The sequence below is a fragment of the Trachypithecus francoisi genome, unplaced genomic scaffold (assembly GCF_009764315.1).
Source record: "Trachypithecus francoisi isolate TF-2019V2 unplaced genomic scaffold, Tfra_2.0 Lachesis_group3, whole genome shotgun sequence".
Taxonomy (NCBI): domain Eukaryota; kingdom Metazoa; phylum Chordata; class Mammalia; order Primates; family Cercopithecidae; genus Trachypithecus; species Trachypithecus francoisi.
Window position 1 is genome coordinate 32,115,969 of NW_022681468.1, and position 12,963 is coordinate 32,128,931.

General features: G+C 42.2%; 2 protein-coding genes and 1 long non-coding RNA gene across 6 annotated transcripts in view; 2 read left to right on the plus strand and 1 right to left on the minus strand.

Moving 5' to 3' along the window:
• The window catches only part of TMED10 (transmembrane p24 trafficking protein 10), a 45,542-nt gene extending 38,346 nt beyond the window's left edge, over positions 1-7,196 (plus strand). Inside the window, exons 4-6 of the mRNA XM_033187390.1 lie at positions 2,514-2,640; positions 3,382-4,688; positions 5,010-7,196. Coding sequence (XP_033043281.1) covers positions 2,514-2,640; positions 3,382-3,503 — 249 coding nt within the window. The 3' untranslated portion in view covers positions 3,504-4,688; positions 5,010-7,196. The remainder of the gene's footprint in view (positions 1-2,513; positions 2,641-3,381; positions 4,689-5,009) is intronic.
• Positions 7,197-10,449: 3,253 nt separating this feature from the next.
• On the minus strand, positions 10,450-11,880 carry LOC117069319. The gene is made up of 2 exons (XR_004431501.1): positions 11,623-11,880; positions 10,450-11,055 (listed from the first exon to the last, which is right to left on the minus strand). It is a non-coding gene; the product is annotated as an uncharacterized LOC117069319 (long non-coding RNA).
• An 18-nt stretch (positions 11,881-11,898) lies between these two features.
• Positions 11,899-12,963, plus strand: part of NEK9 (NIMA related kinase 9) — a 46,771-nt gene continuing 45,706 nt past the window's right edge. For all 4 annotated transcript variants that reach the window (XM_033187391.1, XM_033187394.1, XM_033187392.1 and 1 more), the window contains exon 1: positions 11,899-12,281. In XM_033187391.1, the coding sequence (XP_033043282.1) occupies positions 12,063-12,281 (219 nt within the window). In that variant the 5' untranslated portion in view covers positions 11,899-12,062. The remainder of the gene's footprint in view (positions 12,282-12,963) is intronic.

The window sequence follows — 12,963 nt, forward strand, 5'->3', positions numbered from 1 at the left end:
TAGGGAACTTTAAATAATTTGTCTCTAAGAAATATCATGCCATTTCCTTTATACTGTCTTATTTAGGAAGCTCAGGGTGGGGAAGTATAGAGCAGGAGGGAAGATGTTAGACTAAGGTTCAGCTTGTATAGCTCCTCTTATTTTTCTTGGGGAATGTTTTTTTGTTCTGCAGCTCTATATGAGATCAATGAATAGATATATATTCTGGGTTAATGACAAAACCTGGCATTTGGCCATTCACCTAAGAAAGTTAGCTCTGTGCGTTAACTGTTGGTTAAATCTTACACCCAGAAGCTGTTCTGCAGTTACCAGTCACACCGTTAACTCTAGCCAACATTTTATAAATGCAAGAAAATGTGCATCTGGTGAGAGAAAACGTAGGTGTATCATCGCGTCTATCACCATATTTTTATGAACCTTAAATATAAACTCAATTTTTACATCCCAATCTTAACAGCAGTTTGTTTTATTTTAAATAACTTTTGTTCATCACACATTTAGTGAAAAATATAATAAGAAAACGTAAAATAAATTCCTCCTATTCATCCCTTGTTAACTGCTGTTAACATTTCACAAAGAGAAAGAACAAGGACAATGAATTGAACAAAGGAGAGGAAAAAAAGTGGGCCATAGGGAATGTACAGTAAATAGGGAGTAAAGAAGCAGATATAGAAACAGAATTATTAGATGTAGCCAGGTGTGGTGGCTCACGCCTGTAATCCCAGTACTTTGGGAGATCAAGGCGGGTGGATCACCTGAGGTCAGGAGTTCGAGACCAGCCTAGCCAACGTGGTGAAATCTCATCTCTACTGAACATATAAAAATTAGCCAGGTGTGGTAGCGCACACCTGTAATCCCAGCTACTCAGGAGGCTGAGGTGGGAGAATTTTTTTGAACCTGGGGGGCAGAGGTTGCAGTGAGCCAAGATCACACCACTGTACTCCAGCCTGGGCAACAGAGTGAGACTCCATAAATAAATAAATAAATAAAATAAAAAAGAATGAAAGAAAGATAATTATTAAAGAATTCTCTATGTGGAAACTTCAAGAGCAACTGGTGTGTAAAAGTTTTAAGATCTAGAAAGCTGGCCAGGCGTGATGGCTCACGCCTGTAATCTCAGCACTTTGGGAGGCCAAGGCAGGTGGATCACGAGGTCAAGAGATCAAGACCATCCTGGCCAACGTGGTGAAACCCCACCTCTACTAAAAATACAAAAAATTAGCCGGGTGTGGTGGCGCATGCCTGTAGTCCCAGCTACTTAGGAGGCTGAGGTAGGAGAATCACTTGAACCCGGGAGGTGGAGGTTGCAGTGAGCCAAAATTGTGCCACTGCACTCTAGCCTGGCAAGAGAGCGAGACTCCATCTCAAAAAAAAAAAAAATCTGGAAAGCTCTGGTGGTGTATCCCATTTTAAAGCAAAGCATAATCTAAGATTGATAAGAAAAAAAACATAGAATAGTGCAATCTTTGGTGTGATAGATGCCTCTAGTTATTAGATACTCTTAAGAGTTTTCTTAGGGATCTAACTTGAGAAAAGAAGACAGTTAATTTCTTTCTCACGCCTTCATTCCTCAGCATACGGGGAATTCCTTGGAGATTTCTTTTGATAACTGTGTCATTCTAAAAGAAAAAAAAATACATAAAAAATTCAATGCAGTTTTCTCACATCTGAGCTCTGATACTAAACCTTAAAAGTTGTTGTAGGATTTATATGAACAAACCAGAATTCTCTAATTGTGTATTTTGAAGTATTACTTTAATGCTGTAATAACACATGCTCACATTCATATGTACTGTCAAAGGTTTAATGAATTTAGTGGTTTTTCTTCTAAAACCAGGTTTGACCTAATATGACTTCACATTTATTATATTAATAATGTTGTTTACTTCTTAGACATGAGTGGAGGGCAAAGTAAAGTGCTTTACTAAAGTCAAAAATCAGCTGGGCATGGTAGTTCACACTTGTAGTCCCAACACTTTGGGAGGCTGAGGCGGACAGATTGCTTGAGCTTAGGAGTTCGAGACCAGCCTGGGCAACATGGCAAAACCCCATCTCTACAAAAAGTGCAAAAATTAGCTGGATGTGGCGCTGCATGACTGTGGTCCCAGCTACTCGGGATGCTGAGGCAAGAGGATTGCTTGAGCCCAGGAGGTCAAGCCTGCAGTGAGCCAAGACTATGCCACTGCACTGCAGTCTGGGCAACAGAATAAGACTCTGTCTCAAAAAGAAAGTAAAAAATCTTGAGACAATAGTATATCTTGCTTTATAGCCTGCGGTTATTATATTACTTGTAAAGAGATTTTAGTCAAAATTAAAGTGTATAAAAAGTCTGAAATGGAAAGATATGGTCTATAGGGAACGAAACAAGCCCAAATTTTAAAATATGTTAGGATGATTGATAGGAGAGAATTTAAATCTGGTGAAACTTTAAAAAAGACTCTTCTGTTGCCTTCTTTGTATTCTTGACTGAAGCGATGTTTTCAGAGAGCTGAAAATATTCCATTCTTTTCCAGATTGCAAAAGTTGAGAAGCTCAAACCGTTAGAGGTAGAGCTGCGACGCCTAGAAGACCTTTCAGAATCTATTGTTAATGATTTTGCCTACATGAAGAAGAGAGAAGAGGAGATGCGTGATACCAACGGTGAGGGGGAAGGCGACTCTTACTTCTTAAGTGACCCATTAATGAGACAGTCTCCAAACTTTCAATTCTGGTGTATCCTTTTCTCAGTTTTGCCAAGGCGGGTATATGGAAGGGAAATTGCTTACTTCGCTGTTGTTGCTACTAAAGGTAAATGAGCCTTGTTAGATTTTCAAGAGAGTAGAAATTGCTACTGTGATAGGCAGTTGACAGCATCCTCAATTAGTCTATACCCATATCAAATTGATAAAGGCAATCTTTGTTATTTTCAACATTTATATGTAGGATAATGAACTTTTATTTTTTTTTTTTTTGAGATGGAGTCTCGCTCTGTGGCTCAGGCTGGAGTACGGTGGTGTGATCTTGGCTCACTGCAACCTCCGCCTCCTGGGTTCAAGCGATTTTCCTGCCTCAGCCTCCCAAGTAGCTGGGACTATAGGCGCGTGCCACCGTGCCTGGCTAATTTTTCATATTTTCAGTAGAGACAGAGTTAGCCAGGATGGTCTCGATCTCCTGACTTCATGATCCGCCTGCCTCAGCCTCCCAAAGTGCTGGGATTACAGGCGTGAGCCACCACGCCCAGCCAGGATAATGAACTTAAAAAAAAAAAATTATCTGAAATCCTACTATTAGACCTAGGGACAGAGTGAAGTTAATTAATTGCCTTTGCACCCCTCCCCTGCCATTGTTTAGCCAGCTGAGGAGGCTCACTCATTATATTTACAATGTTTTTGTTTTTTTTAGAGTCAACAAACACTCGGGTCCTATACTTCAGCATCTTTTCAATGTTCTGCCTCATTGGACTAGCCACCTGGCAGGTCTTCTACCTACGACGCTTTTTCAAGGCCAAGAAGTTGATTGAGTAATGAATGAGGCATATTCTCCTCCCACCTTGTACCTCAGCCAGCAGAACATCGCTGGGATGTGCCTGGCCTAAGGCATCCTACCAACAGCACCATCAAGGCATGTTGGAGCTTTCTTGCCAGAACTAATCTCTTTTGGTGTGGGAGGACATGGGGTACCACCTACACCCAACAAGTCAATGAGGGACTTTTTAATTTGGTAGGATTTTGACTGGTTTTGCAACAATAGGTCTATTATTAGAGTCACCTATGACAAAAAAAATAGGGGTTACCTAGATAATGCCAAAGTCAGCATTTGTCCTGGGTTCCCTTGTGTGATCTGTTTGGGGTATGTTTTCTTTTCTTCTCCCACTTGCTCAGCAGCTTGGGCTTCCATTCTAGTTCTTTTACCAAGATTTTTGTGTGACCATGTTGACTTCATTCGGATTGCCCTCTTTCAATTTCCTTGTGAAAACACCCTTAACTTTCTCTTTACCCTTAGCTGAAATGTTTACGTAGCTTCTGGTGATACCTTTTCATGATTTTATGTCTTAAAATGGTGATGGATGTGACACCTTATAAAAGTGAGCTTTCAACTGTAGATAACGCTTAAAGAAAATGTCATTTTAGACAATTAAAATATTTGTGCTTAACTGCTTGAACTTTTTTCGTGTATTTAATTATATGCAATATTATCACATGTGTAGATTCATGTGACCACCATCACAAGAGACAGAACAGTTCTGTCACATGAATCCCTTCCACTGCCCTTTTATAGCCACAGCCACATCCCTTTCTTATACCCTCACCCCAACCTGTGGCTACCACTGTTCTGTCCTCCATCTCTGTAATTTTGTCATTTCAAGAATGTTGTGTGAACAGAATCATACAGAACGTAATCTTATGAGGTTGACTTTTTTTCATTCAGCATAATTCCCTTGAAATCCATCCAAGTTGTTGCATGTATCAATAGTTTCTTCCTTTTTTTCTTTTAAAAATTTTTATATATTTAGGGGGTATAAGTACAGATTTCTTACATGCATATGTTGCATCGTGGTGAAGTCTGTGCAGTTCCTTTTGATTGCTGAGTAGTATTCCATGGTATGGATGTACCACAGTTTGCTTAACCATTCACCCACTAAAGGACATAAGAGTTGTTTTCAGTTTTTTGCCCTTACTAATAAAGCTGCTATGAACATTCATATACAGGTTTTTTTTTTTTTTTTTTTTTTTTTTTTTTTTGGGGCAGAGTCTCGCTCTGTCGCCCAGACTGGAGTGCAGTGGCGCAATCTCGGCTCACTGCAAGCTCCGCCTCCGGGTTCACGCCATTCTCCTGCCTCAGCCTCCAGAGTAGCTGGGACTACAGGCGCCCGCCACCTCGCCCGGCTAGTTTTTGTATTTTTAGTAGAGACGGGGTTTCACCATGTTAGCCAGGATGGTCTCGATCTCCTGACCTCATGATCCGCCCGTCTCGGCCTCCCAAAGTGCTGGGATTACAGGCTTGAGCCACCGCGCCCGGCCCATATACAGGTTTTTATGTGAACATACATTTTCATTTTCTGGGATAAATGCTCAAAAGGGCACTGTTGGGTTGTATGGTAAACATGTATATTTTTGTAAGAATCTACCCTACTCTTTTTCCAGAGTGGCTGTACCTTTTACATACAGCCACTCATACAATTCATACAGCAATGTATGATTGATCCAGTTTCTTCACATCCTCACCAGCTTTTGGTATTACTATTTTTTATCTTAACCATTCACACAGATGTGTGTAATAACACCACATGTGGTTTTAATTTGCATTTTCCAATGGCTAATCATGTTGAGTATCTTTTCATGTGCTGATTTGCCATCTATATATCCTCTTTGGTGAAATGTCTGTTCAGGTCTTTTGTCTATTTTCTATTTAGGTCATCTATTCTTTTTACTATTGAGTTTTGAGAATTTTTTTTTAATATATCCTAGATAAAATTCCTCTGTTAGATACGTGGTTGCTTGAATTTTTGACATAACTTATACCAAGGAAAAATAAATAAAATTTCCAACTCTTGCATGGCCAGTCACTTAATTCCTGTCCTTCGGTGTTCCATCTGGAGAATTAAGAGATATAATGTATAAAATAGACATCTAGGAGGGCCATTAAGAGAGTAAATACTTAAAAATACATGTTAAGAATGCAAAGCCAGTAATCACTGTAGGAGTATGAGGTGCCTAAGGGCCAAAACTAATGTAAATAAGAGAAAATGTGGATATAAATGACCATGTTTATAAATTTATGAAAAATGTTGTGACTTGAAATCTTGCCCACATCTCCCAAGAAAGTAGGTAGGAATTTATCCTTTCTGTAATCTCTTTTTAACTCTGCTGACTATTACAGGGCTTGTTTAATCAGTCACAAGAATTACATGTATCTTACAGTAAAGAAGCAGAATACTGGAGAACCTTGATGTGTTAACCTGGATAAAGTACAAAGGTAGAAGAGGGAATGAGTTATATTGTTAAAAATCTCAGGCTATTCTGTTAATGTTCCTGCTACAATGAACTCAAACCGTTTTTCCCCACTCTTTGACGCTGTTTATCTTCCTCTCACGTGGCATAAAAGTAGTTCTGTGGTTAACTTGTACAACATTGCCATCTGCTGTTGAGAATTGGTAGGTGCTGCTTCTGAGAACCTGGCTGCAGAACCTTAGCATAGGCAGCAAACGTTGAAAGTCTATCTGTAGCATTACATATACTAAGTCACAGAGGATGCATCCAAGTAGAGAAAATAATATGTGGGTTAAGATCCATCCTGAAACTTTTTTTTTTTTTCTGGGGGGACGGAGTCTTGCTGCGATGCCCAGGCTGGAGTGCAATGGCGCTATCTTGGCTCGCTGCAACCTTCACCTCCTAGGTTCAAGCAATTCTGCCTCAGCCTCCTGAGTAGCTGGGAATACAGGCGCACACCACCACACCTGGCTAATTTTTGTATTTTTAGTAGACAGAGTTTCACCATATTGGCCAGGCTGGTCTCGAACTCCTGACCTCAAGTGATCCGCCTGCTTCAGCCTCCCAAAGTGCTGGGATTATACGCGTGAGCCACCATGCCCAGCCTCCATCTTTAAACTTTTAAATGTGAAATTCTATTATGTACCATTAGCCTAACAAGATTTTCTTTCCCATTTCTGACTGGTGCCTTTCCCCTTTTTAGGAGCAATGAAAGCTACTCTGTTAGTTATGTTCTTCTGATGTGACAAAATGTCAAGAAGATAGGAGAAGAGAATATTTTATGTTGTTGATGCTTTTGTTCCCAAGTGTGACCCTAAACTTAAGCTTTGTAGGAGATGACATTCTTTCATGTCCCTTCTCTTTACTCATGCCTATCAACTGGGACATTTTGTGCTTTTGGTTTAAAAGTTAATTGATATTATACCTTGGTTTTATCCAAAAAGTAAAAGTATTTGCCTTTGACAAAAGACTGACACAAGAGCAAATAAGCTTTAAAATCAGGGGTGTTATGTGCTTTCCTCCATTTTTGAGCATATTATCCAAAATGGTCTGTATGAGAATGATGCAGTTTAAGTAAGCCTTGTATACCATTGTCATGGACCCCTGTTATAAAGCCATTTTTCAGTTTGTTTGGGAAAGAGGCATACGGGATTTATACAGATTCACTTGTAAATGTTGGATTGGGGATTTTTGTGTAAATTTTCTCAAATAAAGGCTAGCAGAAACCATTTTAGGTGTACGTTCTGTTACTCTTGAGTACTTCTATGTCTGGATTGGTGATAATTCTTCCATATTTCTCCATTTTAAATTATGGCAAATGATACCTGATGAATTAGACAAAAAATATTGTTATATTCTTCAGTTACTGCAGATCGATAGTTTATATGAGCTAGTAAAAGATTATATTTTTTGTATGTAATATATGTAAATTTTATATATATATATATAATTAAGAATCCTTAATTTTGCATCCTCAGACCAAATATGGTTCTGTAAGCTAGGCATTTTATTCTATCTTCTCTCTTTTGGAAACTGTTACTATTAGGTTCGCTCAAAAGTGATTGCAGTTTTTGCAATTAAAATTGCAACTACGTAGAATCTCTCCTACAGAAAGCCATCTCCCTTGCCTTTCATTCCTAAAAGCCTAAAACACCCCTCCCCCCCAATATATGACCCTTCAGGACTCACTTTTTAGGCGTATCATATCCAATGCAAAACCCCACTCCAGGAGGTAAAGGCCTTTTCTCCTCTCCTTTCACTTACAGTTGAACATTTTTCACAAAGCTTTCCAAGACCTAATATGAAGTGCTTTGCACACTGACTGGCTGGCCTCATATTTATCCTCTTATCTCTGTTCTCCCTCACATAAATTTTATTATGAATCCATAGTCTGTAAAGTAGTGGTTCCCATTATTTGGGTATAATTTTTTTTCTTTTTTTTTCTTTTGAGACGGAGTTTCACTCTTGTTGCCCAGGCTGGATTGCAATGGTGCCATTTTGGCTCACCGCAACCTCTGCCTCCCGGGTTCAAGCAATTCTGCCTCAGCTTCCTGAGTAGCTGGGATTACAGGCATGCACCACCACGCCCAGCTAATTTTGTATTTTTAGTAGAGATGGAGTTTCACCATGTTGGCCAGGCTGGTCTTAAACTCCCAACCTCGTGATCCACCCACCTCAGCCTCACAAAGTGCTGGGATTACAGGCGTGAGCCACCGCACCCAGCCCAATACATGCTTTATAAATCATTTATTCAGTCTGTTGCAGTGGTGTCTCATATAATGTTGAGATGCATGTATAATTTTAAATTTTCTAGTATCACATTAAAGAAGTAAAAACAGGTAAAATTTGCTGATTCTCCAGCCTCCGAGTAGCTGGGATTACAGGAACATGCCACCACACCCAGGTAATTTTTGTATTTTTAGTAGAGACGGGGTTTCACCATGTTGGCCAGGATGGTCTCGAACTCCTGACTTTGTGGTCTGCTCACCTCAGCCTTCCAGAGTGCTGGGATTATAGGCATGAGCCACCACGCCCAGCCGAAAATTATTTTTAGTAGTATATTTAACCTAATATACCCAAAATATTATTTCAACATATAGTTAATATAAAAATGGTGGCCGGGCGTGGTGGCTGAAGCCTGTAATCCCAGCACTTTGGGAGGCCGAGACGGGCGGATCACGAGGTCAGGAGATCGAGAGCATCCTGGCTAACACGGTGAAACCCCATCTCTACTAAAAAAATACAAAAAACTAGCCGGGCGAGGTGGCGGGCGCCTGTAGTCCCAGCTACTCCGGAGGCTGAGGCAGGAGAATGGCGGGAACCCAGGAGGCAGAGCTTGCAGTGAGCTGAGATCTGGCCACTGAACTCCAGCCTGGGCGACAGAGCGAGACTCCGTCTCAAAAAATACATATATATATATAAATGGTTAAGGAGATGTTTTGTATTCCACTTTTCATGTAAAATCTTGAAAATCCAGTGTGTATTTCAAGCTATACCACATCGATAGCTTAAAATTAGACTAGCCACAATTCAAGTGTTCAGTAGCTACATGTAGCTAGTGGCTACTGTGGCAGACAGTGAAGGGTATAAACTTGGGTTGGTCTTTGGTAGATTCTTTCATCTTGACAGTAACTCTATGGCCCCTGGGAATTTGCCATTCACAAATTGGAAACTTCTGCAAAATAGCATTCTAACCATTCACTTGTTAGAGTAAAATGTGGAAATAGTTTGGTTTCAGCCAAAGGTGCTTTAAAATTTTACACCTTGGCCAGGCGCAGTGGCTCATGCCTGTAATCCCAACATTTTGGCAGGCCAATCACTTGAGGTCAGGAGTTCGAGACCAGCCTGGCCAACATGGCAGAACCCCCCCCCCTCTCTACTAAAAATACGAAAATTAGCTGGGTGTGGTGGCAGATGCTTGTAATCTCAGCTACTCAGGAAGCTGAGGCATGAGAATCACTTGAACCTGGGAAGTGGAGGTTGCAGTGAGCTGAGATCATGCCACTGCAGTCAGCCTGGGTGCAGAGTGAGACTGTCTCCAAAAAAAAAAAGTTATACCATTAGAATAAATGTTGACTATTTTTGAACTTATGAATATTCAAAGGTAAGACAATTAGTTTCAGTTAGATCCAGTATAATGAAGAATTCAGCAGGAATGTCTCTGCTCTGTAATAGGACATGTTTCTTCTAAGCTTATAGTATCCATGCATTATCATTAGAACAATTCAGTTTCAGGCCAACCAAGTTATAGAAAACTAGTTCCTCGTTGCAAAGGTGCCAGAAAAAAATAAATTTTTAAAGCTTAGGCTGAAATCTATTCAGCCTCTTTGAAAGTCAACATTCCCAATTTTAAGTATTTTTTTTCCCATTCAACTGAGAAACTATTGCACATCTTTTCTGTTTAACAGATTAACCAAGAATAACAAAATTAACAGTTAATAGAATTAACAGATTTAAGCCAAACTAAACTCGAGTTTATCTAGATAAACAAGAGGCGTAATACCTATCCTCAAAGTGCCTTCTAATTAATAGGAGGATGTAGATGGAATGGCCTCTGCCTGGAATGATGTCTCTAGTTTATTTAGCCACCATTGGACTTAACATTTTATATATTCCTCCAGGGAGCCTGCACTCACACAGCAAGTTTGGCTTGGACAGATGCCCCTCCTAAATGCCTTTCTAGAATCTTGCACTTTAATAGCCCTTATACAAACAGTTTTAATTGTCTGGTGGTTTTCTGTTACATGAATCGTAAGCCCTCTTAAAGTAGAAACTTTTCATAAATCCATATGACACAATTTATTTTTATGTATTTATTTGAGACAGGTTCTCGCTCTGTTACCCAGGCTCAAGTGCAGTGGCATGATCTTGGCTCACTACAACCTCCGCCTCCCCGGTTCAAGCAATTCTTGTGCCTCAGCGTCCCAAGTAGCTGGGATTACAGGCATGTGCACACCCGCTAATTTTTGTGTTTTTAGTGGAGACGGGGTTTCACCATGTGGGCCAGGCTGGAATCGAACTCCAGGCTTCAAGTGATCGACCCACCTCGGCCTCCCAAAGTGCTGGGATTACAGGCATGAGCCACCACGCCCGGCTAGTCACATGGCTTTCTCTTAGCCCCATCACATCCTGCTTTTTCAGATTGCTGGGTTCAACCTCCCAGCTCCCTCTTACTAGATCTGTCACATTAAGCAGCTAACTTAGGTGACTCTGTTTCTGTAAAATGGGAATGTTAGGATAATACATAATACATAGGATAATACATAATAATGTGGGATAATACGTGAAAAACCTTTAGCATAGTACCCAGAACATAACACTCAATAAATGTTAGCTGTTATGTCTGTGATGTAGACCATATTCTCACAACTTTATAGAGTTCAAAAACAAGCTTGGAGATGAGAAGTTGCCCAAGGTCACATAACTGATGGAACACCTATTGTTCACCGTATTGCTGCTTTCCTACTTGATGGTAGGGAGCATGTTATTGCAGATCTCCTGTTCCCAAACAGTGTATGGCACCGAATGCTCAATGTTTCATGAGATCATATGGTCAAAGATCTGGAAAAATCTGAATAAAGTGAACCTGGAAAAAGAGACGGGGGAGAAGGAAAGTGTCAGGAGAGTTGACTTAAAATATTTTTGGAGTTGTGTAGAAGAGGGAGGGACTTAGGTTGGCTCTGGGAGAAAGAACGAACCAGTGACTGAGATGACAGGAGGCGGACATTTAGGCTGTCTATATTACTTTTGTTTTGTTTTGTTTTGAGACAAAGTCTCGCTCTGTCATCCAGGCTGGAGTGTAGTGGCGCGATCTCGGCTCACTACAACCTCCTTCTTCCGGATTCAATTGATTCTCCAGCCTCAGCCTCTCAAGTAGCTGGGATTACAGGTGCCTGCCACCACGCCTGGCTAATTTTTGTATTTTTATAGAGACGTGGTTTCACCAGTTGGCCAGGCTGGTCTCAAACGCCTGACCTCAGGTGATCCGCCCGCCTCGGCCTCCTAACATGCTGAGATTACAGGCGTAAGCCACTTTGTCCGGCCATATTATCTTTACTATACTATCTTTCTAAAAAAGAATGCTGTCCAGCGTTGGAAGGGGAAAGAAGGTGTACACTGGGAATGCTTCCCCAATCACCCTCTTGTCACAAACCTCACGTCAGGATGAGACTGGACGACCTCTGAACCTCGAAGTTGTATGGGGACCGGACCAGAGAGGCAGAGGAGGGTAAACAGACTCGAGAGGCCGAACTGTCAGTGACGCCCTTGTTCCCGTGGGAGCCCTTCGGTTCCACGCAGTTCCTACCACGCGCCCGCCAATCCCAGCCCGAAGCCTCACTTTGCACGCCTTCCCCGAAAGCGGGAAGCCTTGGCCGCTGGACTAGCCAAGCGGGCAAGCAAACACGGAGGAAACTCAAGCGGGCCGGAAACACAGAGAACTGCTTCCGGGTCAGGGGGCAGGAGCCACCATGGAGTTTCGCGGGGTTGCTGGGCTGACGGATCCGCGGGCCGGCATCTGAAGCGAGCGGGACGCAGCGCGGCCAGAGCCTCTGGGCATACGCAGGCCGGTCCCGAAGGCCCGCGGCCGCCGCCATGTCGGTGCTGGGCGAGTACGAACGACACTGCGATTCCATCAACTCGGACTTTGGGAGCGAGTCCGGGGGTTGCGGGGACTCGAGTCCGGGGCCTAGCGCCAGTCAGGGGCCGCGAGCTGGCGGCGGCGCGGCGGAGCAGGAGGAGCTGCACTACATCCCCATCCGCGTCCTGGGCCGCGGCGCCTTCGGGGAAGCCACGCTGTACCGCCGCACCGAGGTAGCGGCCCTCGGCACCGGCCGCCCTGTCTGGCGCTGTCGGGTCGTCCCCGAGTCCCTTTTTCCCGGCCCCGCTTTCTCAGCGTCGTGAATTTAGTGCTTTAGGCGCCCACAGGATATATGTCTCAGGGTCTTCACCACTCTTCCCATTCATCGGCACTAGAAATTGGCAAGATCATTGGTTTGACTAGTCATTTTTGATTGGCCTAAGTCACCTAACCGTCTCTGAGCTTTAGCTTCCCCATCTGTAAAATGGGCTTACTGATAATACCTGGAAATCATCCTTTTTTTTTTTTTTAAGATTATCTTGAGAATGAAACGAAGGCGCTTATTCTGTAAATTAAAGTGGTATACGAATGTGAGGTATTGCCAAAACTTCTTTCCCCTCATGCTGTATATAGAGTTCTCCAAGGTCGGGGTGAGGAGGACGGGCATAGCTTCAAAATCCCCACACCGGTGGCCCCTCCGTAGTTTTTGTTACTATCTTTAAGTTCAGCAGTGATAACTCAGTTGGAAGCTTTTCTTGAAGCTCATTGGGAAGATCTTTGTGTGTGGGTTCTTTATCAGTGTTTATCCTACAGGGTTTATGCATGGGAAATACTCTGTTGGTATATTCTAAGCCATTAGTTCTTAATTTGGGGGGCACAAGGACCCCTTTGAGAACCTAACATAAGCAAAGTAAT